The sequence below is a fragment of the Physella acuta genome, unplaced genomic scaffold (assembly GCF_028476545.2).
Source record: "Physella acuta isolate Inbredline_101_S28 unplaced genomic scaffold, ASM2847654v3 ptg000659l, whole genome shotgun sequence".
NCBI classification, from domain to species: Eukaryota; Metazoa; Mollusca; class Gastropoda; family Physidae; genus Physella; species Physella acuta.
Window position 1 is genome coordinate 324,502 of NW_026732178.1, and position 24,818 is coordinate 349,319.

At 35.4% G+C, this 24,818-nt stretch overlaps 1 protein-coding gene across 6 annotated transcripts in view; it reads right to left on the bottom strand.

Annotated features, from left to right (window-relative positions):
- Positions 1-15,012, bottom strand: part of LOC131948771 (outer dense fiber protein 2) — a 28,954-nt gene extending 13,942 nt beyond the window's left edge. For 4 of the 6 annotated variants that reach the window (XM_059310452.1, XM_059310451.1, XM_059310449.1 and 1 more), the window contains exons 1-11: positions 14,925-15,012; positions 11,073-11,182; positions 10,266-10,418; positions 8,845-8,988; positions 7,900-7,953; positions 7,364-7,551; positions 3,062-3,152; positions 2,129-2,374; positions 1,703-1,774; positions 1,282-1,398; positions 640-755 (exon numbers count right to left, since the gene is read on the bottom strand). In XM_059310452.1, coding sequence (XP_059166435.1) covers positions 640-755; positions 1,282-1,398; positions 1,703-1,774; positions 2,129-2,374; positions 3,062-3,152; positions 7,364-7,551; positions 7,900-7,953; positions 8,845-8,988; positions 10,266-10,418; positions 11,073-11,182; positions 14,925-14,937 — 1,304 coding nt within the window. In that variant the 5' untranslated portion in view covers positions 14,938-15,012. The remainder of the gene's footprint in view (positions 1-639; positions 756-1,281; positions 1,399-1,702; positions 1,775-2,128; positions 2,375-3,061; positions 3,153-7,363; positions 7,552-7,899; positions 7,954-8,844; positions 8,989-10,265; positions 10,419-11,072; positions 11,183-14,924) is intronic. The other 2 variants (XM_059310453.1, XM_059310450.1) reach the window with 1 other exon arrangement.
- Positions 15,013-24,818: the final 9,806 nt, after the last annotated feature.

Below are 24,818 nucleotides of genomic sequence, written 5' to 3' on the forward strand. Positions count from 1 at the left end.
GGGAAAATTTGACTTCATTTATTAAAACTGCTGTAAAAAATTGACCAGATTTTTAATTAACAAACCTGACCATTTGTTGTTAAAAAGTATAAATTTTATTAACATTAAACACAAAAATATTTTAACTATTACGTTTATTCAAAGCAATAGAAAAAAAATCAATATTTAGCAATGTATGACCATTAATAAAGCAGTAGCACTTAAGTTATCAAAAATTACTTCTTTTAAAAATAGAAAAAAAATTAGAATCATTTTGAAAACTTTTTTTGCAACAAGTTTTTTAAAGCAAAAATATAATAATTGATAACTAAAATATTTGTACTACAACTGAATAATTACTATGATATGTAGACCTACACCATCAAATTTTAAGCCAAAACAACCAAACTAAAAGATTACTAAGCTGGATATATAAAAAGCAAAATAAATACACAATGATTACCATTTGTCATGCCTTTAATATCAATTTTAATTTTTAAAGTTTAATTCTCAGGAATGAATAACCACTTTTTTTGAGGTGTAAAATTAGTACTTTCAGTGAAATCAACCTGTTTATTATTTTGGTCTCAAAATGGCATGACAAACAGGCAAATAGAATAATTCTGGGTGAAAAACATTTAGTAAATTAAAAACATTTACCTGGCAGCTTTTTTAAGTGCATCTTTGTCACGGTCTGTCCTGTCTTTGGAGGAGCCCACAATTTCCTGCAGTCTTTCCCTCTCTAGCTTCTCTTCTGCTAAATGACCCTCCAAGCTCTGAAACACAATTACTGTGTGGTTAAACTAAGAACCAAAATATTTCTACCTACAAGAAAATTATCTACCACAATCATAAGACTTAAGGCACAGTTACTGAGCAGTTATACTAAACCCTGAATGCGTAGAAGAGCAAGAATATTATCTACCACAATCAAAAGGCACAGTTACAAAGTGGTTATACTAAGAACCAAAATGAGTACTTGAGCAACAATAATTATCAGTCAGCTGGGTCTTAAGTAAACACTACAGTAGGTGTTGTGTTAACAGTTGCCATGTATTATGTCACTAAACTACATCAAGAGTCTTACTTATTTAATTACTTATACATAGTCCTGAATTTTTCAAAATGAATATTATTTAAGTCAAATGTGTTAAAAAAATTATATTTCATGGCATGTGAATCAGGTATTAAATAAGAAGGCAGATAATAAAACCTAATGGTTATTAATACATACATTTAAAAAAAATATGTAGATTATTTAACGCAAGAAAAAGAGTACAAAAATAATAAACAGCCACCTACACGTATTTGGACAGCCATCCTATTACAATCAGCTTCCTTTGTCCGCAACTGTTTCTGTAAATGGCCCCTTGTGTTCTCTAGGGAACCTTGCAAGTTACTCAGTGCCATTCTCTCTTCCTGTAACAGTGGTGGAATTGTTTGTTTACACACTTATATGGCAGTATAAAATCTAAACTACACACAATTAGATAGCAGTATAAAATCTAAACTACACAGACTTAGATAGCAGTACAAAATCTATACTGCACACATTTATATGGCAGTATAAAATCTAAACTGCACACAATTAGACAACAGTATCAAATCTAAACTACACATTTTTAGATAGCAGTATCAAATTTAAATTGCACACAATTAGATAGCAGTATAAAATCTACATACAAACTAAGCTAGGACAAGATTTTAAGATGGATCTATTTACCTTCTCAGCACGGAGCTGGTTGCGGAGTTCTGTGATCAAAGTTTCACAGTCCAGTAGCTGGTTCCTCATTCTCTGTGGAAAAATTAATGACAGTACAGATTAACACAAAAGTAACAGTAGATAATATTGGCTTTTTAAAGAAGGCCTAAGCTAAGTACAAAACACAATTTATTCCAAACTTTTCTTTCTCTAACGTGAGTCAGGTACCCATCAGAGCTGGGTGGACTCAGGGATGTTCTGCTGACTTATCCCTAGATTCCAACTCATAACTTTCGGTTTAGAAGTCTAGTGCTCTGCCACTAGGCTACGCCGTCCTATAGACATATCATAACTAAGCACTAAAATCAGCATGAGAAAAAATTTACTCACCTCATTAGATATAACATAACTGAGCACTAAAATACAATAAAGAAAAGTCTTACTTACCTCATTAGAAATATCCGAATCTGCCAGTTTTCTCATCAAAACATCCCTCTGTTCACTCAGCCGTAGCCCCGAGGCCTCCAGCCGGTGCTGGTCACGCAAGAGATGTCGCAGCGTGCGGTTGGTCGCCTCAAAGTCTGCCATAGTTTCCAGGAACAATTCTTTCTGCTTGGCCAGACGGGCCTGGTCAGCAGTGCTCATCTGGAAGTCATCCTTCAGACGCCTGATCAAATCTTTAAGCTCACGCACCTGGTGAGATGATTAACTCATTAATTAAACAGGTGAAGTATGAAGTAATTTGAAATTTAGTCATTAATTAGATAGGTGCAATATGATGTAGTTTAAGAAGATTTATTCATTAATTAAATATATGCCATATGAAGTTATTTAAGAAGATATATTCAATAATTAAATATATAATTAAATATATGCCACAAGAGGTAATTTTAGAATATTTATTCATTAAATATGATTCATAAGGAGTATGTTGAGAAGATTAATTTTGCACATAAGCCCCCCCCCCCCCCCCACACACACACACAAACACACCAAACAAACACTTCTACATTAATGGTAGTTGTCATGAAAAGAATTATTCCACATAATGAGAAACTAGCTACAGTATACACAGTATATGTAGTATCATGTGAGCCTTTATGTTGTATCTTATGGACCCTTGTGGTTTATCCTGTGGGCCCTTATGTGTATCCTGTGGGCCCTTAAGCTGTATCCTGTGGCCCCTTATACAATGTCATTTGGGCCCTTATGTTGTATCTTGTGGGCCCTTTATTATGTGGACTCAAAAGGTTTATCCTGTGGGCCGTAATGTTGCATACTATGGGCCCTTACACTGTACCCTATGGACCCTTAAGGTATACCCTATGAACCCTAATGTTGACCAGTGAAACATAACATTAGGAAGAAACCTTCACCCACCTGCTGTGATGCAGCCTGCCCATCCATCTCAGCTTCTATCAGTTTCTTCATTAGTTTCTCTCTGTCATAGTTCAGCAAGTCTTTCTGGCTTCTGAAAAAAACAAAATGTTAAAAATTAAAGTGTATTAATTCAATTTTTTAAATAAATATTGATCACCCATTAGGTGTTGGTTAAGCATAAAAAAGCATTTAATGTTTTAAAACAAATGTTTTCTGGACTTTTTAAACAGGAAAAGTAGAATAAATTAATTTTACATTAAAATTGTTTTACTTCTGTTTGTTGTTTCAAACTGAGATTGCATGAAATGGAAATCACATGATCTAAATATTTGCAAAAATATAATGTTTTTACAATTTAAATCTATATATATAATTCTCTTCTTCGAGCCGTTAGAAAACAAGCTGCAAACGCTCTCCCTACCTCCCCACCCCTACATGGTTTTAGTGAGCTGTGTTCACTCTAAATGTTTACAAGCAGAGCCAACGATTTTAAACGTAGGGGGGGGGGGGGGGGGAAGGAAGGGGGGGGGGGGGGTTATGGTCCTTAACGAGCTACTTATAGTGTTTTAAAGAAATATTTTCAGTGTCAGCGTTGGTACTGTCGAATTCACAAATTATGAATTATTGAAAATTAGAAACAACTAAATAGCGGCGTATGTTATGCCGCGGGCCGGCTCGTTATTCTATAATGTTTGACCCGTAGTGTTGCAAAGCAATGTAAAAAATAGCATTAATAATTTCATAAACAAGAAATAAAAGAAACAAATATGATAATCTTAACAAGGGAATGAAAGGTTTTGATTTTTTAAATTTCTTTTTAAATTAATTAGTTAATAATGTTTGTTATTTCAAGCAGCTCAAATTTCTAAATGTTGCATTGCTATTGAGCTATTAGGATAATAATACAGCATGAATGATGAATGAACATTGTAGAAAATAAACCGGGAGTGATCTCCCCTAAACTTTCTCGAATATTCTTATATAAAATAACAGGGGATGGAAACTCGGGCTATAGACATGATTTTTAATCCATTTTAAATACTTAAAGTTTTAAAAATAGAATAAAATCTCGTAGACAAATTAATTGCACACCAAGTGAACGCAAATAAAAAAAGCGCATAATAGTGCGCAATATTATTAGTACTTTTAAAATTTACATTAGTTTTTTGAGAAATCGGAAGTAGCGTAAATTACTACTTCCAGTCAACGGAAATTACTCAAAATTTAACAGAAGGTAGAGAATTAGATCTTTTACTTGCATGTGAAATTTCATTTATCTATCTGAAATAGTACTCAAGTTATAGGCTTTTAAAAAATTCAAAGTAGGAAAAGTACAACTTCCGGTTATCGGAAATCGCTCAAAAGTTGATACGGATCTACGATTTTGATAAAATACTTATATATGAAATTTCATCAACCTAGCTGTAACGGTACTCAAGTTATCGTGTTTACACACGGACAGACACACACACAGACATACGGACAAGATTGCAAAATTATGTTTTTCCGTATCAGTGAGGTGTAAAACGTCGAGATTTGTAAAAATCTCGATTTTTTTTTTTGCACGATTACAATACTTTCTCTATACTACGTATATACGAGAAAGTAAAAATAAAAGACATAGTAAATAAACTCAAGGGAAGTAAATGTATAAAGGGAGCCAATTTTAAAAATAAATAAAAATTTGACTTAAAACAAACTCAAAAGCAAACCTTGATTCTGATAAAGCTATAGAGCTCTTCACATCTGTGCTGAAAGTTTAATAATTGCTCATCACTCAATCATAATAAAATGTTACAAATATTGTGATGTGAGATAAACCACATTTCACTGCTCTATGGTGAGTATAAAAAACTAGATGGGGGTCTAGATTAACACAACTTTTCTCTTAGTGTCATGGTCATACAATTTAACAATCAACATCTAGACTTAACATCATATTAGTTACATTTATCCAATTTTATGCTGATGTACACTTCAATGTTTTGAAAAGCAAGTACAATTGAAGACTAAGTTTCTAGTGTGAATATTAGAATATATACTAAACCAATGCAAATAGTAAAAAAACTTCAATATGAAAAAACTAAGAACTATAACTGAATGCATGCAAAAATGAGACAAAATATTGAATACAACTTTTAAAAATGTACAGGTAAAATTAAATGTATTATCTGGGCTCACCTGGATCCCCCCTTTGAATAACTACTAGAGCTAGCTTTACTAGCTAGCTGACATACACTGTAGTTGTGGTGAGAAACAAATATTTCAAGAATATGTTTTATTTTATAAAATAGATGAAGTTAACACCAGTAATATTGTATAAAATGATTTGAAAATAATATAAATATGATTCATGTTATGAAGAATTTACGAAATTTAAGTTAATAAATGTTAACTAAAAGGTACTACCTACAAAAACAGGTAAATCTACTTTAAGAATTTTTAAACTTGATTTTCATTTTATAAAAAACATTTTTAAAAACAATTAATATCTTAAAAGCTTATTTTTAAACAGTAAAGTCATTAACTGTAGTGGGTGTGGTGATCCAAGCCAAGGAGCACAATTTTCAGAAGACTAGATTTTTTAAAGATAATTTCCACCTCTGACATAACAGAAATAATAAACTTCTTCTTCCTCGTTCTTAATTTTTAGTGTTGGGAGGGATCGAGCCTTATCTGCCAGAGGGTTTGAACTCATATTGCTAGCTGACTTCGCAAGAGCATTCTAAAGTACAATCATTTCTTTTATTATAGGATACATAAAGCATTTCAGTTACAGGAATAAAATGTTGTGGATATTTTGAAATATGCAGTCCTTCTTCTCTTCTTCTTCATTCTTAATTTTTGAGTGTTGGGAGGGATAGAGCCTTATCTGCCAGAGGTTTAAACTCGAGACTTTTTTCGAATTTATCAACCATGAGCTTTGCCGACTCGACCATGCTTCCATCAAAATTAAGGATTACGTGTAAACTGGTTTTGCGCCATTGAGGCCATTGACTCCGATTTCAGCCTGCTTTTCTTTTTGGATTTGCTTCCATAGCCTTTGTCCAACCAAGAACAAACTACAAGGCAGCAGTTGTTTGATTTTGGAGTTGTCTCTCCTAGATGAGTGGCTGTCCCCAGCTAACGAGCCTCATCTGCCCGAGGGTTCGAACTCGAGACTTTTCGGTTTAGCAACCATGAGCTTTACCGACTCGACCACGCCGACCCCTAAATAATAAACATTTTATACAGAATTTTTTAGTCTTGTCCCACAAAATGAGAAGATTTGGGAGATTTTAATTTGACTGTAATATTTATAAAGTTTTTTTGCTGTTATTTTAATAACCTTGTGCATGTCAATATTACATTAATTTTAACCACAGCTATAGGAATATAAAAAATTGTTAGAGAAATGGAATTTAAATCATAAAAATAAGCAATACAGTAAGTGAACAGCTTGTTTGTTCAAATCAAATTTAGAAGAAAAGACTTAAAATAAATTCACATTTTCATTTATTTTTTAAAATAAACCAAAAATTTAACAACAAATCTCTGCAGTTTAATTCTGCAGTAAACACATGAAATAACTTTATTTGAATGAAATGATAAACGTTCAAAAAACAAAATGACCTTGAACTCCATGAACTAGTATCTATGTCCTCATGGGTTTCATTTATTTCTTGGTTATCTTCAGGTCTGTAGACATCATATTATTACAGCACATCCAACAGTAAAGATTAAATTGCTTGCTAAAGAACTAGATAGGTTTTATTTTAGACTGCTGGTAGCTGCTTGGCTTTCATCTTACTTTGTTTAAATCTTTCATAAAATTTGCACAAAATGGTCTAACTTTAATTTTTTTTACTATTTTTTTTTTTTATATGTTAAAGGATCTCCCACTCAAAGCGTTGTATCAAAATAACTTCAAGTAATTAGTTTATTAAGATTTATCTTTTTGTTTGAAAAAAAAAACCAATGAAGTATTCCTGCTTTATAAAAAGTGTCAAAATAAAATTTAAACTTTCATTGTGGTTGCGTACTATGCTTCAAAATCTCAAATAAAAGCAATTAGCTGTGTAGGCAATTGACTCCGATTTCAGACTGCTTTTCTTTTTGGTTTTGCTCCAATAACCTTTGTCCAACAAAGAACAAACTACAAAGCAGCTGTTGTTTTATTTTATAGTTGTCTCGCCTAGATGGGTTGCCGGCTCCAGCTATCGAGCGTCATCCATCCGAGGGTTCAAACTCGAGACTTTTTGCTTTACCTACTCAACCATGCTAACCCTAAAAATAAGATTATATTTGAAAAAAAAAACTTACTTAGTTATCTCCACCTCTTCTGATATAAGGTGCATGTTCTGCCTGAGAAGTTTGTTTTCAGTTTCTGTAGCGGCCAGCTCTTCTTCAACATGTTCCAGCTCTGCTTCCTGGCGCTCCAGGATCCTAGAGGATGTGTTCAGGAGGTCATCTTTGTGTTCTATTTCTTTCAGAGCTTTTTGTAGGACAACCTGTGGAAGATTGAATTTAATTTTTGAATAGTTGTTTCTAAACTCTAAAACTTAAAGATTTAGTCTTGTAGCTAAAGCTTTGGTTTAAATAAATCAAGTATTTCAAAATACAGAAATTTAAGAACATAAAGAGTAAGCTATTTTATCTTGTACTGACTATCAATTGTAAAAAAAAACTATTTAATTTTTTTTTTACTTAATTAACTTGAGAAAAAATGTATTAAAGAAATGCATCTCAAAAAAATTATTTAATTAATTAAATAGAACCTAAAAAAGCAAAAATTGTAAAAGAAATGTAACCAACAAGTTATAATTTAAATGTAAATTAAACAACCAATCTCATCTTACAAGTTTTAATTCATGAGCAACACAGTGTAGTCTACAAGTTTCTTTCATGCTATACTGCTTGGAGAAGTTATTTACCATCAACAGAAACAACTCATGATAAAGTAAAGTATAAAAAAAAAGTTCTGGCTCATATTCAGCACAAGGTTTAAAGACAAATGATCAATTTTTAAAGTATCATGTCAACAGTAAAAAAAAAGTAGACGATATAAACACAGATAATTTTTAAAGTGCAGTCAAGAGTAAAACAAAATAGATAGTAAATAATACCTCTTTTTCAAAGTATTATCAATAGGAAAAGAAAATAAATTATATGTAGACAAACCTATTTGTTTAGATTTCAAAATATAATAGAATAATTAAGATGATAGGGGTCGGCGTGGTCGAGTCGGTAAAGCTCATGGTTGCTAGACCAAAAAGTCTCGAGTTCGAACCCTCGGGCAGATGAGGCTCGTTAGCTGGGGACAGCCACTCTTCTAGGAGAGACAACTCCAAAATCAAACAACTGCTGCCTTGGAGGTTGTTCTTGGTTGGACAAAGGCTATGGAAGCAAATCCAAAAAGAAAAGCAGGCTGAAATCGGAGTCAATGGCCTCAATGGCGCATAACCAGTTGACACGTAAGTCCTTAATTGTGATGGTAGCATGGTCGAGTCGGCAAAGCTCATGGTTGATAAATTCGAAAAAAAAAAAGGCTCGAGTTAAAACCCTCTGGCAGATAAGGCTTGATCCCTTCCAACACTAAAAATTAAGAACGAAGAAGAAGAAGATTTAGATGATATAAAATTGCATGTTTTTTTTAATCAATACAAGAAAACTGATTATTTGGACCCATCTCACAGAACTCATTTTTAGAGTATTATTGTCAATAGGAAAAGAAAATAGATAATATAATCACATCTATTTTTAGATAGCAGTCTAGAGTATAAGATAACATGATATAAACATACCTCATTTTTGAGACTGCCAACCTCATTGAGTAAGTTATTGATCTTTTTCTCGTATTTCCTGACTTCATGTCCTGCCCTCTCCTCGTCATCAGTTGATAAATCACTGCTGCGTAAATGGTTTACCTCCAGCTTTGAGCCTGCTCCCTAAAGTATTAAAATATTTTTAAAAAGTATTAAAAACATTTTAAAAATTGAAGTTTTCATTCATTGTCTTTTCCTGTTCATGCCCAAGAGACATGGGTCAGATGAAGTGGTTTTCATCTGTTTCAATAACCTTAGCCTACTACCTGTGTGGTAAGCACTATGCCCAGCTGCTTTACTTTTTCTAATGCCAGTAGATTTCATCTGTTTCAATGACTGTGACAGAAAAGGGGATAGTGTGGTAAGCACTATACCCAGCTATTTTAGTTTTTCTGATGCCTAGTCAAGTACCCAACAGCGCTTTGAGGACATCTGAATGTCCTACCTACTTGAGCCCAGAATCCAAAACTTAAGACATTTGGGCTAGCAGGCATAAGCTCTACCATCCGACCATGTCATCACTGCTATAACCTAAAATTATTATCCGGAAAAGGAATGCAGCCCATTGTTACAGAACCTTTCTGTATGAATGAACAAAGGGAAATTAATATTGTATTTGAAGTTGAAAATAATTTCCTAAATGTTAACCATCAACTAAGCACACACAAAAAAATATGTTCGCATGTTTGCAGAACAACACTACTCAAATCTATTGAATAAGTTTGGCCAAACTTCCTAAAACTGAATGATTGTAGCAAAATAATATTCTTATAGCAAAATTCATCTACAATATCATTACAACACATGGTTGTACCACAAAACTTGTTACAGATGGTGGTTTACGCTAAATTTTCCTGCAAAAGGTTGATTACGTATTTCATGAGAAGGTACATCTAACTGGAAAAGAAAGTATGTGGAATAGTATGGTCAGACAGTAGAGTGCATGGCTGCTGACCTGAATGTCTCAAGTTCAGATCTTGAACTTAAATCCGTAGCATGCCTCTAAGTCCACAAGCCCTGATGGTTATCTTAAGTTATGGATAGTAAATCATCTAGCCATAGAACAGACTACATCATCCCTTAATAGGTCATGGTTACAGAAATAGATTAGCTTCACCAGGCCTATGGACAACAGGCCCAAAATAATTACTTTACTCTCTACTTTATCAAAGACCAAAATAATTACTTTACTCTCTACTTTATCAAAGACCAAAAGAATTACTTTACTCTCTACTTTATCAAAGACCAAAAGAATTACTTTACTCTCTACTTTATCAAAGACCAAAAGAATTACTTTACTCTCTACTTTATCAAAGACCAAAAGAATTACTTTACTCTCTACTTTATCAAAGACCAAAAGAATTACTTTACTTTATACTTTATCACAGGCTAACTCTCACCTGCCATGTGACCCTGCCTCCTCGTGTGGCTTTACCTGGTGCAGGCACCCAGGGTCCAGTTTTGGAGGGGGGGCTCATACTCCTCGCTCGGGCTCTGGACGCAGCTGTTGATTTCTGAAGTCTCATATTGCTAGCAGACTTCGCAAGAGCATTCTAAAGTACAATCATTTCTTTTATTATAGGATACATAAAGCATTTCAATTACAGGAAAAAAATGTGTATATTTTGAAATATGCATTCCTTCTTCTCTTCTTCTTCGTTCTTAATTTTTAGTGTTGGGAGGGATCGAGCATTATCTGCCAGAGGGTTTAAACTCGAGACTTTTTTCGAATTTATCAACCATGAGCTTTGCCGACTCGACTATGCTTCCATCACAATTAAGGATTACGTGTCAACTGGTTATGCGCCATTGAGGCCATTGACTCCGATTTCAGCCTGCTTTTCTTTTTGGATTTGCTTCCATAGCCTTTGTCCAACCAAGAACAAACTACAAGGCAGAAGTTGTTTGATTTTGGAGTTATCTCTCCTAGAAGAGTGGCTGTCCCCAGCTAACGAGCCTCATCTGCCCGAGGGTTTGAACTCAAGCATTTTGGTTTAGCTACCATGAGCTTTACCAACTTGACCACGCCGACCTCTAATATGCAGTCCAAGTATATAGTAAAAATCAAAAATATATTGATACCATTATTTATTAAGAAGTATGCTGTTAATAATAACCATATCTTACAATACATTATTCGTGTCATTATATTACATTTGCTTTAGTTAATTTTGAAAACAGTAAAAAATAGCAAATTCAGTGTCCACCTTTTTCTTTCCTTTCTTCACATGAACATGTACAGGTGTATCATCCACATGAACATGAATAGGAGAAGTAGGGTGAAGCCCTTTTTCCTTCGTCATTTTTTTATTACGTCCTGTAAATATGTTTCAGAAAAAAAAATTTTTAGAACAACTTTGATGTGTTTTTTTTAGTCTTAATCAAAAGAAGGATTATTAGTAACTGAGCCAAGAAAATAATTGGTGTTCAGAATTAAAATTTATAATATAAACCATTGCAATAATAAAGCAAAGTACAAAAAGTAAAAATAAAATAAGTAAGGACTTAAAAAAAAAGTCTCAATATTAAAGTTAAAGCCTGGGCACTCAATAATGAAAACTGAATATAGTTGTTATCTTATGGGAAGTAAACCTATGAAATGAGCTCCCTATAAAAGGGAATATATTCTCAAAAAGTGAGCACCCAGGCTATTATTTTTAGTCATACCAGCATATAGTTTTAGTAATGCTATACCAAACTAAATTTATCTTAAACTTTTTAGTGAATTTTTTTCATTTGTGATTATTTTTTAGTGATTTGTGAATATAATAAAAGCCTATTTGTGAGATTTATTTTTCAAATGTACCTACCAGCGTTCAAGAAAAATCATTGTCTTTTAAAAATTGATTTTTAGTAACAATAACCCCATTTTACAGTTTTCCTTCTTTAAATATATTTTATTTACTGGGCAAACATATGATACTTTATATTACATAACAATGACAAAAGATTAGTAAACCTAGAAAATTACAGTCTGAAAATCTACTTCAAAAATTATATAAATTTTTGAAGTAGATTTTCAGACTGTAATTTTCCAGTTTCTCTTGATTTGTAATAGCCATTAGCCATGATTAGCCTAAGTGCATTACTGATTGTTTTAAAACTTGGTAATCTATCGTTTTGGGTACGTAAAATCGCCCGCGACTAGTAATGTGAAAAACAGGTGACTCCTTACATTTTAATAATTATTTCACATTTTGAGGAGGATTTATGTTTTAAAAATACAAAAATGTTTCCTTGTTTCATTTATGTACCTGTTTTTAAACAATTGAATTAAAACGTTTCAGTAATAAATGAAGACTAGCGATGTTTCCAACAGATGCAACCATGCTCATTTACTATAGCAGCCATCTTGTTAAAGTTTTATTTTTATAGACTTAACGCGCAAGATTCAGGCGGAAGTCACTCTATTTTACAAATGGCTGCTGTTTATATAGCAAACCTTGCTTGTAGACACTGCTGTTTAAAGTTAATTTCTGGCCTATATTGATATATTTAGCCATTGATTTAGGTTTATTATTCATTTATCTAGTTTTATTTGACACAAACATATCACAATATACTTCTATTACAGCCTTGACAATGAGGTAACGTTTTCGTACATTAATAGCCGCGGGCGATTTTACGTACCCAAAACGATAGATTAACTAAAACTTTGGCTCATTATTTCAGTCATGATGTGAATTTAGTGGGCCTTTAACAACAATGAATATAGGGCAATAAAGTAGTCTGGCGCATTGCTTAGATGGCAGGATTGACCTCTGACCCTGAAACGTCACGCATCGTTTTCTGACAGTTTTTCCGTTTATTTTAGGGGTCCCATCCACGACAAATGAAAAAACTGTTTATATCGCAAATTCTCATCATTATTTTAATGCAAATTGCTAATAAAATGGATAATATGCCTTAGAATGCCAGAAAAAATCGCAAGATTCGTGGTTGTAAATAATGAGAGGATTTCTAGTGGAGCACTCTCCGTAAAAACTGAACCGCCGCCAAAAACGACCGACTAACGGGGAAAACGGCTCGACTAACTGTACATTAATATATAATTGATATATTTATCATGTATATTTACAGTATTTTTGATTACTTTTTCTAAAATCTTCCTCGAGGATGAGGTACCCACGCTGACATTTCTATCCGCTATTTACGTATCATGACGTCATTGTTACGCTAGTTGCCAGACTGAAACAACTAGTTTTTGTTTTTTACGGAATGAACTGTTAAGTCTAGTATTTTAATTATAAATCAATTGTAGCATGTGTGGAAAAAGTAAAATTATAGACATTATTATTGTATTAGTAATTTTATTAGTATATTGATTTTTTCTTCACTGTGGGCCGACCGTTGCTGCATTCGTGACCGGTGGTTGACCTCGTCAACGCCGCGTGGCCTATTCGTTTATATAATCAGTGTTGCTCGTTCAGTGGCCTTTTTCAGAGCTAGGCCTAATTACGGGCGATTTTTAGACTTAATTGATTGGCCGTTAGCCTTTTTCATTGCTGCGTATTGTAAAAAATGCTCGTTCAGCGGCCTTTTTTTTGGCGCTAAATAATCTGTTTACGGGCATTTTAAGCGTTTATTTATTTATTTTTTTTAAGCTAGACGTAGATCTAGTTTAAAAAATATTTTTTTTTTATACAGCTGGCTGTCTAGCATGCCTGATATCCGAACTTAAAAAAAAAAATGACCGAACTAAAAAAAATGACCAGAAGTAGGGAAGTAGGTCTCTTTTTCAATTTGCTTGAAGAAGAGGGGGGGGGGGGGAGAGAGAGAGAAGTGAAGACACCGACCATCTCGTGTACGCGTGTTCATTCTATGACGTGTACTGTAGGCCTGCTGAAGTCACGGTGACCCCGCGACCGTGGTGGGATTTTTCATCCACAGGATAGTAAACATAAGCAAGCAATCACGCGAGTGACGATGTTTGGAGATTTTATTTTTAAAAAAATCACATACGTCATGTTTTCAAGATGAAAAAAATGTAATGTAAAAAAAAAAAAAGACACTAATACCATGTATGAACCTCAGCTGCCACACTGTTGACTCAATATAATGTGATTGAGTGTAAAATGTATTTGCATTTATAAACTATCTTAACTATTACTATCATATTATTTTATGCATATTTATTATTTAAAATTAGAATTTGAAATAAAAATATTTATTATGGTCGTTTGATTTATGTAGGTGTTCATTATTTCTTAAAATGGTATGAATAAAATGTAGAGTAGAATTTAATAAATAATAAAATAACTAGATATAGTTTTATTATCAACCAGTTGCTTTTTGTTATTTTCCGGTGAGTAAATGACCTAAGCTGACGCAATTACCATGGCGGGAATTAAAAGCTCGTGCACACAAGTTCACGGCGTCATGTTATGCCGGTCCAGGAGCAAGATTCTTGTTTTGTCATTCATTTTCCATTCTAGCTAAATTTTCAAATTCTCTTTTTTCTCGTCAACCGAATAAGCTAGATATTTAAATGTGGTGTCAAATGTTCTCTTAAGGGGTAAGGAACTTAATGGTGTATTTGAAATAACAGAATATTTTATTTGAAAAAATCCATAATTCAACCTACAATAAAGGCCTACTGTTTAGCTAACTTGTAATGAATAGGCTATATTTTGCAATAAAATATGTTCAATAAGGAAAAAAATAATTTAATAAGACAATCTAAAATTAGGAAATAACAAAATTATTTAGGCCTATGCCTAAATTAAAATTATGGGCCTCTAACTAACAAGAGTAGGTGAGCAAGATCTCCTCAAGCTAGAGATTTAGGCCCGACCAACTGGCTTAGTTTAGTTTAAATGTCTGGCAGGTGTATAAAATTAATAATGGTTCTTAGATCTAGATAATTTTACACATCAGTACCGAATAATATCCACACAAAAACATTTAAAAAGCAAGATCTAACTTGCAGTTTCAGCGGGCGTGGAAGTTTTTCAGTTAAGGTATTCCTTTGAATTGGCTAGTGATGCCATCGTACAGTGATAACTGTTGTTTTATACAAGTAAAATAATAACACATGAGTACGTTTCATCAGCAAGTACCTCTAGAGAGCATTTAGCAGAATGCAATGATCTTTCATGTGCTAACTATTCATCGTTTTAATTCTCCACAGACGCCATTATCATAAACAACATTGCCAGATTATTGATGTTTACCACATAATCAATATTTTAAATAACATTGAGTGTTTGACTTGAATGCATACCAATTTAATTAAACAGTATAATATAACATTTTAATTCTAAAATAATTATTTGCTATAGCATTCTAATTAATAAAGACTTTTATGGTTATTGTTTTTTAATTTTAAATAGATTATTTAAAACTGTGTAGCTGCTTAGCTGGCAATGGTACTGAATGCTAAACAACGGGTTAAGTATTTATGCTGTAGTCTAGCAGTAATCTGTGGAGAAATGATAGAATGGAATTTATAATAATTTTAATAAATCGTCAGACCTCCGAAAGAGAGAGATGTGTGTTCTTGTGTGACTGTGTATGTCTGTTTGTGTATAGATCTATATGAGTTTGAAAAGAGACGAAAGACCATCAAGAAACAGATTATAAAGCATCAAAAGAAAAAAATCAACACCCGTGGCCCATGTTAATTTCCGAATTTCGCAAATATGTGATACCGGCTTATATACATAATTATTACATATATATAACATATATATATATATATAACATACATATATAATATATATATATATAAGACAAAGTTTATAACAATGACCAATGGGTAAATAATTTAAAAAATTAAACAAATAGGCCTATAAAGTATCTAGTTTTTTTAATCATCGTCATAAACCAAGTTACATTAATAATTTCTTTAAAAGTTACATAATTAGAATTAATCAAATTTGACAATTAATGTATATTAGATTGGTCATACTGTGCTAAAAGTCTAGAATGCTAAATATAAGAAAAATATTATTTGTAAGCAAACTGAAGAGTTTAAACATATTGTATTGCGATATAGATTCCTGAAAACTCTAGTATAAGATTCGAAGTAAATATCAAAATGTAGTAGCTAGAATTTTACTATAATAACAACATTAAATAGTAGCATCTAAGTGTCGAGTTAGATATGGTCTAGGGGAGTGATCAAGATCATGTGAAGCGGACTATTTCTTGTTTCATGACTGTACATTTCTGTTTTAGGCCACTGTGTCAATGAGTTATGTACTGTTATGCTATGGGTCACTGTGTCAATGACGTGTTTACAGTTATGCTTTGGGTCACTGTGTCAATGACGTGTACAGTTATACTTTGGGCCATTGTGTCAATGACATGTTTACTGTTATGCCATGGGTCACTGTGTCAATGACGTGCACAGTTATACTTTGGGCCATTGTGTCAATGACATGTTTACTTTTATGCCATGGGTCACTGTTTCAATGCCATGTTTACAGTTATGCTATGGGTCTATGTGACAATGACGTGTACAGTTATACTTTGGGCCACTGTGTCTATGACATATTTACAGTAATGCTTTGGGACACTGTGTCAATGACATGTTTACAGTTATGCTATGGGTCACTGTGTCAATGACGTGTACAGTTATACTTTGGGCCACTGTGTCAATGACATGTTTACTGTTAAGTTTTTGGCCACTGTGTCAATGACATGTTTACAGTTATGCTATGGGCCACTGTGTCAATGACATGTATACAGTTAAGTTTTGGGCCACTGTGTCAATTATGTGTGCAATTTTTCTTGTTACAGTTCAGTTAATATGGGTTGCAGGTTTTTATTCCAACACTCCGTCTGTTGGGGATCTGTATTCGGCCACCGTGTCACTTTCATATGTACAGTTAAGTTTTTGGCCAACATGTTAATCAGACGTAAATAGTTCTTTCATTGGCCACTGTGTTAATTAAGTGTAGGCCTACACAGTTCTGTTTTTGGCCACTGTTTTAATTAGGTGTGCACAAATCTTTGTCAGCTAATGACTGGGCGCTAGAATATTGGGTTCATATTCGTTTTTTTGGAATTTCCATTTATGGGTAGGTTGCTGTTTTTTTTTTTGCAGGTTGGCTTTCTTCTGCTTGTACTAATTGCTAGTTGGTATTGTCAATGAGGCTAGAAACTGAAGTGCTGTCGGGTTGCGGATGTTTGCTGATTCATTACTGGTTGGGCGAGTGACTTGCGGATAACTGCTGATTCTCGGTCGTGCGAGATGCTTGTCGGCTAGCAGACCAACTGGATAGCTGTTGACTAATTAGTTTGCTGCTAATTAGATGGCGGCAGGTTTGTTGACGTGTATAAGGCTGGCGTCTTGATTGTGGACGTGTGGGCTAGCTAGTAAAGCGTTGATGATTTATAAGCTGGCGTCATTTTTGTTGAGAGCTAGCAGGCTATATGTTGAAGATTAGAAGCCTGGCAGCTGGTTGGCTGTGGGTTAGTGAATCGGCTGATAACGGACGCTACACATATTGAGGCTGGCTGGTAATACGTTGATGGATGGTTGGATGGTGTCTACTCTGTTATTTGCTTTTGGGCTGATAATGTTTTGACATATAATAGGTTGACGTCCATTTTCTTGTTGGTAATACATTGACTGATAATAGGCTGGCTTCTTCTTGGTTGTGGGCTTGTGAGCTGACTGAAAAATTATGGTTGATTTTTATTTTACTGCTTCTCTTTATATATCGTAATATTATAAAACAATAATTCCTAATCGGATTGATTACTATGCAACACAAACAAATATATTGCTTCTATTGCATATTGCTAACCATAAACAGTATTGAATATTTATTAGCACTGAGAGCTAAACTGTGAAAACTGAGCGTTAAGAGTTAGGAACTCACCATTTATTTCTGAGTGCTAAATCTTTCTGTCAGTTGTGTTGCAGGATTCTTGTTGGGTTGTAGAATTCTTATTGACTTGCTTAATTCTTGAAGGGTTGCATGATTCATGATGTGTTGCAGGATTTATGATGGGTTGCAGGATTCTTGTGGGTTGCAAAAAATCTTGTTGGGTTGCAGAATTCTTGTTTTTGGCAGGATTCATGTTGGGTTGTAGAAATCATGTTGGGTTGCAGAAATCATGCTGGATTGCAGAAATCTTGTTGGGTTGCAGAAATTATGTTGGGTTGCAAAATCTTGTTGGGTTTCAGAAATTATGTTGGGTTGCAAAATCTTGTTAGGTTGCAGAAATTATGTTGGGTTGCAAAATCTTGTTAGGTTGTAGAAATCATGTTGGGTTGCAGAAATCATGCTGGATTGCAGAAATCTTGTTGGGTTGCAGAAATTATGTTGGGTTGCAAAATCTTGTTAGGTTGCAGAAATTATGTTGGATTGTAGAAATCTTGTTGGGTTGCTGAAATCATGTTGGGTTGCAGAAATCATGTTGGGTTGTAGAAATCTTGGTGGGTTGCAGAAATCAAGTTGGTTTGGAGAAATCTTTTCTTTTTTCAGGCCACTGTGTCAATGACATGTTTACAGTTATGCTTTGGGCCACTGTGTCAATTTTGTGTGCAATTTTTCTTGTTACAGTTCAGTAAATATGTGTTGCAGGATTCATGATGGGTTGCAGGATTCTTTTGGGTTGCAAAAAATCTTGTTGGGTTGCAGAATTCTTGTTTTTGGCAGGATTCTTGTTGGATTGCAGAAATCTTGTTGGGTTGCAGAAATTATGTTGGGTTGCAAAATCTTGTTAGGTTGCAGAAATTATGTTGGGTTGCAGAAATCTTGTTGCATTGCAAAATCTTGTTAGGTTGCAGAAATCATGTTGGGTTGCAGAAATCTTGTTGGGTTGCAGAAATCTTGTTGCGTTGCAAAATCTTGTTAGGTTGCAGAAATCATGTTGGGTTGCAGAAATCTTGTTGGGTTGCAGAAATCTTGTTGGTTTGCATAAATCTTGTTGGGTTGCAGAAATTTTGTTGGGTTGCAGAAATTATGTTGGGTTGCATAAATCTTGTTGGGTTGCAGAAATTTTGTTAGGTTGCAGAAATCTTGTTGGGTTCCATAAATCTTGTTGGGTTGCAGAAATCTTGTTGGGTTGCAGAAATCTTGTTGGGTTGCAGAAATCTTGTTGGGTTGCAGAAATCTTTTCTTTTTTACAGGATTCGCGGGTTGTAAAAATCACGTTGGGTTGTAGAAATCATGTTGGTTTGCAAAAATCTTATCATTTTTGGAGGATTTGCATTGGGTTGTAGAAATCATGTTAGGTTGTAGAAATCATGTTAGGTTGTAGAAATCATGTTAGGTTGTAGAAATTTTGTTGGGTTGCAGAAATCATGTTGGGTTGCAAAATCATGTTGGATTGTAGAAATCTTGTTGGGTTGCTGAAATCATGTTGGGTTGCAGAAATCTTGTTGGGTTGCTGAAATCATGTTGGGTTGCAGAAATCATGTTGGGTTGCAAAATCATGTTGGGTTGTAGAAATCTTGTTGGGTTGCAGAAATCATGTTTGGTTACAAAATCATGTTGGATTGTAGAAATCTTTTTGGGTTGCAGAAATCATGTTGGATTGTAGAAATCTTTTTGGGTTGCAGAAATCATGTTGGGTTGCAAAAATCATGTTGGGTTGCAGAAATCATGCTGTGTTGCAAAATCATGTTGGATTGTAGAAATCGTGTTGGGTTGCAGAAATCATGTTGGGTTGTAGAAATCTTGTTGGGTTGCAGAAATCATGCTGTGTTGCAAAATCATGTTGGATTGTAGAAATCGTGTTGGGTTGCAGAAATCATGTTGGGTTGTAGAAATCTTGTTGGGTTGCAGAAATCATGCTGTGTTGCAAAATCATGTTGGATTGTAGAAATCTTGTTGGGTTGCTGAAATCATGTTGGGTTGCAGAAATCATGTTGGGTTGCAAAATCATGTTGGATTGTAGAAATCTTGTTGGGTTGCAGAAATCATGTTGGTTTGGAGAAATCTTTTCTTTTTGCAGGCCACCGTGTCAATGACATGTTTACAGTTATGCTTTGGGCCACTGTGTCAATTTTGTGTGCAATTTTTCTTGTTACAGTTCAGTAAATATGTGTTGCAGGATACATGATGGGTTGCAGGATTCGTTTGGGTTTCAAAAAATCTTGTTGTGTTGCAGAATTCTTGTTTTTGGCAGGATTATTGTTGGATTGTAGAAATCATGTTGGGTTGCAGAAATCTTAGTGGGTTGCAGAAATCTTTTCTTTTTTGCAGGATTAGTGTTGGGTTGCAAAAATCATGTTGGGTTGCTGTAATCGTGTTGGGTTGCAGAAATCTTGTTGGGTTGCAGAAATGAAATCGTATTGGGTTATAGAAATCTTTTCTTTTTTTTTTTTGCAGGATTCGTGTTGGGTTTCAGAAATCATTTTGGGTTGCAGAAATCTTGAATTTTTTGGTAGATTCTTGATGGGTTGCATGATTCTTGTTGAAGAATTGTTGATGGGTTGTTGAGGTTCAGGATTTTTGTGGGGTTGAGGATTCTTGTTCTGTTGAATGATTTATGTTTGGTTTCAGAGATCTTGTTGGGTTTTTTATGGCTTGCAGGTTTCTTGATGGGTTACAGTATTCTTGATGGGTTACAGTATTCTTGATGGGTTGCAGGATAAATGTTAGGTTGTGTTATTGTTTTTAGATGGCAGGTTTCTTAATGGATGGCAGGTTTCTTGATGGTTTGCAGGATTCTTTTTGAGTAGCAGGATTTTTGGTGGGTCACAGAATTCTTGATGAGTTGCAGAAATCTTGAAGGATTGCAGGATTTTTTATGGGTTGCACAATTATTGTTGATTTGCATAATTCTTGTTTTTTGGTAGAATCCTTGTTGGATTGCAGAAATCTTTTTGGGTTGCAAAATTCATGATTGCTTGCAGGATTTTTGATGGGTTACAGTATTCTTGATGAGGTACAGGATTGTTAGGTTGAAGAAATCTTGCATAATTCCTTTTTTTGTAGGATCCTTGTTTGGTTTGCAGAAATCATGTTGGGTCGCTGGATTCTTGATGGGCTGCAGGTTTTTTTGTTTGGTTGCAGAAAACTTGTTGATTTGCATAATTCTTTTTTTTTGTAGGATCTTTGTTGGGTTGCAGAAATCTTTTTGGGTTGCAGGATTCTTGTTCGGTTGCAGGATTTTTGATGGGTTGTAGAATTCTTGTTGATTTGCACAATTCTTGTTTTTTGGTAGGATCCTTGTTGGGTTGCAGAAATCTTTTTGGGTTGCAGGATTCTTGTTCGGTTGCAGGATTTTTGATGGGTTGTAGAATTCTTGTTGATTTGCACAATTCTTGTTTTTTGGTAGGATCCTTGTTGGGTTGCAGAAATCTTTTTGGGTTGCAGGATTCTTGATGGCTTGCAGGATTCTTGATGGGTGGCAGGTTTCTTGATGGGTGGCAGGTTTCTTGATAGGTTGCAGGATTCTTTTTGAATTGCAGGATTTTTTATTGGTGGAAGAATTCTTGATGGTTTGTAGGATTCTTGTTCGGTTGCAGGATTTTTGATGGGTTGTAGAATCTTTGATAGGTGACAGGATTTTTGATGGATTGCATCTTTTTATTGGGTTGCAGCTTTTTGTTGGGTTGCAAAATTCTTGATGGGTTGAAAGATTCATGTCGGTTTTTGATTCATGGTTGGTTGCAAGATTCATGGTTGGTTGCATGATTCTTATTTGGATGCAGAATTCTAGGCTTGATTCGTGTAAGCTCTGGTCTATTGGTTTTGAACGCTCTTTGGTTGATGGCAAGAGGTCAGGTTGCTGGTCAACTAGTAGGCTGGTTACTTGTCTGCTTCTTTGCGGACTTATGTCTAGTTGTTAGCTGATGTGCTAGCAGATGGTTGCTTGTATGGTATTGCTCTGGATGTTAGAATATTGGGTTTGTAGTCGTTATTGGTATTTCCATTTATGGGTAGGTTGCTGTTTGTTTTTAGCTGGTTGGCTTTCTTCTGCTTGTACTATTTGCTAGTTAGTATTGTCAATGAGACTAGGTACTGAAGTGCTGTCGGGTTGTGGATGTTTTCAGATTCATTACTGGTTGGGCGAGTGACTTGCGGATAACTGCTGATTCTCGGTCGTGCTGGATGCTTGCAGGCTGGTGGGTTAGCAACTGGAAATCTCTTGGCTAATTAGCTTGCAGCTAATTAGATAGCAGCTGGTTTTTTGACGGGTATAAGGCTGACTTCTTGGTTGTGAGAATGCTGGTGAAAGGTTGATGATAAAAAGCTGGCTTCATTTGTGTCGTGAGCTAGCAAGTAATATGTTGATGGAAAGTAGGCTAGTCTCTTTTTTGTTAAGGGCTTTGGGCTGATAATATTTTGACATATAATAGGTTGACGTCCATTTTCTTGTTGACTTGAAGTCTGGCAGATATTACATTGACTGAGAGTATGCTGGCTCCTTCTTGGTTGTGGGCTTGTGGGCTGTCTGAAAAATGGTGTGTATTAGTTTGCTTAGCTTCTTTATATATCATATAATTAGAATACAATACTTCCAAATCTGATTTATTACTATTTAACAAAAATGTATGGCTTCTATTAAAACTTTGAACATTATTTTTGTTTATTAGTACTGAAATCTAAACTGTGAAAACTGAGCATTAAGCATCAAGAACTCACCAATAATTTCAGCGCGTTTAATCTTTCTGCCTGTTGTGTCGCAGTGTTCTTGTTGATTCACATAAATCATGTTGAGTTGCATCTTCATGTTGGGTTTGTTTAAGGGTGGCAGAGATCTTGTATTGTAGAATTGGGTTGGAGGGTTCTTGTTGGATTGTAGACTTCTTGATGGGTTCCCGGCATCCGGGTTAGATCCAGGTTCTAGCTGGCTGCCGGTTGGTTTCTGATGCTGGTTTCAACGCGTTCTTGTTCTTACCTAATAAACTGACTGTTTGTTGAGTTTGTCGTTTAGTGGTGTTAATTGTCGTATGCTAGTTTGTAGACCTTGGATGGTTACGTTTGGTGATTGAGTTGTCGTTAGTTAGTCGGTTGTCGGTTACTGGTGCTAGCTGTGGTTCGTTGGTTGGTGGTCGTTGGTTGGTTGGTTGTTAATGGGTAAGTTGTCGTTCGTTGGTCAGTTGTCGGTTAGTGGTGTTAGTTGTGGTTCGTAGTTTTGTGGTCGTTGGTTGGTTGGTTGGTCGTCTATTAGTGGATTAGTTGTCATTGGTTGGTCGGTTGTCGGTTAGTGGTGTTAGTTGTGGTTCGTAGTTTTGTGGTCGTTGGTTGGTTGGTTGGTTGGTTGGTCGTCGATTAGTGGATTAGTTGTCGTTGGTTGGTCGGTTGTCGGTTAGTGGTGTTAGTTGTGGTTCGTAGTTTTGTGGTAGTTGGTTGGTTGGTCGTAGATTAGTGAATTAGTTGTCGTTGGTTGGTCGGTTGTCGGTTAGTGGTGTTAGCTGTGGTTCATATTTTTGTGGTCGTTGGTTGGTTGGTCGTCGATTAGTGGATTAGTTGTCATTGGTTGTCGGTTAGTGGTGTTAGTTGTGGTTCGTAGTTTTGTGGTCGTTGGTTGGTTGGTTGGTTGGTCGTCGATTAGTGGATTAGTTGTCGTTGGATGGTCGTTTGTCGGTTAGTGGTGTTAGTTGTGGTTCGTAGTTTTGTGATCGTTTATGGTTGGTTGATTGGTCGTTGATTAGTGGATTAGTTGTCATTGGTTGGTCGATTGTCGGTTAGTGGTGTTAGTTGTGGTTCGTAGTTTTGTGGTAGTTGGTTGGTTGGTCGTAGATTAGTGAATTAGTTGTCGTTGGTTGGTCGGTTGTCGGTTAGTGGTGTTAGCTGTGGTTCGTATTTTTGTGGTCGTTGGTTGGTTGGTCGTCGATTAGTGGATTAATTGTCGTTGGTTGGTCGGATGTCGGTTAGTGGTGTTAGTTGTGGTTCGTAGTTTTGTGGTCGTTGGTTGGTTGGTTGGTCGTCGATTAGTGGATTAGTTGTCGTTGGTTGGTCGTTTGTCGGTTAGTGGTGCTAGTTGTGGTTCGTAGTTTTGTGATCGTTGGTTGGTTGGTTGATTGGTCGTCGATTAGTGGATTAGTTGTCATTGGTTGGTCGGTTGTCGGTTAGTGGTGTTAGTTGTGGTTCGTAGTTTTGTGATCGTTGGTTGGTTGGTTGGTTGGACATCGTTTAGTGGATTAGTTGTCGTTGGTTGGTCGGTTGTCGGTTAGTGGTGTTAGTTGTGGTTCGTAGTTTTGTGGTAGTTGGTTGGTTGGTCGTAGATTAGTGGATTAGTTGTCGTTGGTTGGTCGGTTGTCGGTTAGTGGTGTTAGCTGTGGTTCGTATTTTTGTGGTCGTTGGTTGGTTGGTCGTCGATTAGTGGATTAGTTGTCGTTGGTTGGTCGTTTGTCGGTTAGTGGTGTTAGTTGTGGTTCGTAGTTTTGTGGTCGTTGGTTGGTTGGTTGGTCGTCGATTACTGGATTAGTTGTCCTTGGTTGGTCGGTTGTCGGTTAGTGGTGTTAGTTGTGGTTCGTAGTTTTGTGTTCGTTGGTTGGTTGTCGATTAGTGAATTAGTTGTCGTTGGTTCGTCGTTTGTCGGTTAGTGGTGTTAGTTGTGGTTCGTAGTTTTGTGGTCGTTGGTTGGTTGGTTGGTTGGTTGGTTGGTCGTCGATTAGTGGATTAGTTGTCGTTGGTTGGTCGTTTGTCGGTTAGTGGTGTTAGTTGTGGTTCGTAGTTTTGTGATCGTTGGTTGGTTGGTTGGTCGTCGATTAGTGGATTAGTTGTCGTTGGTTGGTCGTTTGTCGGTTAGTGGTGTTATTTGTGGTTCGTATTTTTGTGGTCGTTGGTGGTTGGCTTTTTCGTCGATTAGTGGATTAGTTGTCGTTGGTTGGTCGGTTGTCGGTTAGTGGTGTTAGTTGTGATTCGAAGTTTTGTGGTCGTTTGTTGGTTGATCGTCGATTAGTGGATTAGTTGTCATTGGTTGGTCGGTTGTCGTTCGTTGGTCAATTGTCGGTTAGTGGTGTTAGTTGTAGTTCGTTGGCTGGTGGTCGACGTTTGGTTGGTTGTCGGTTAGTGGTAGGGTTGTGGTTTGTTATT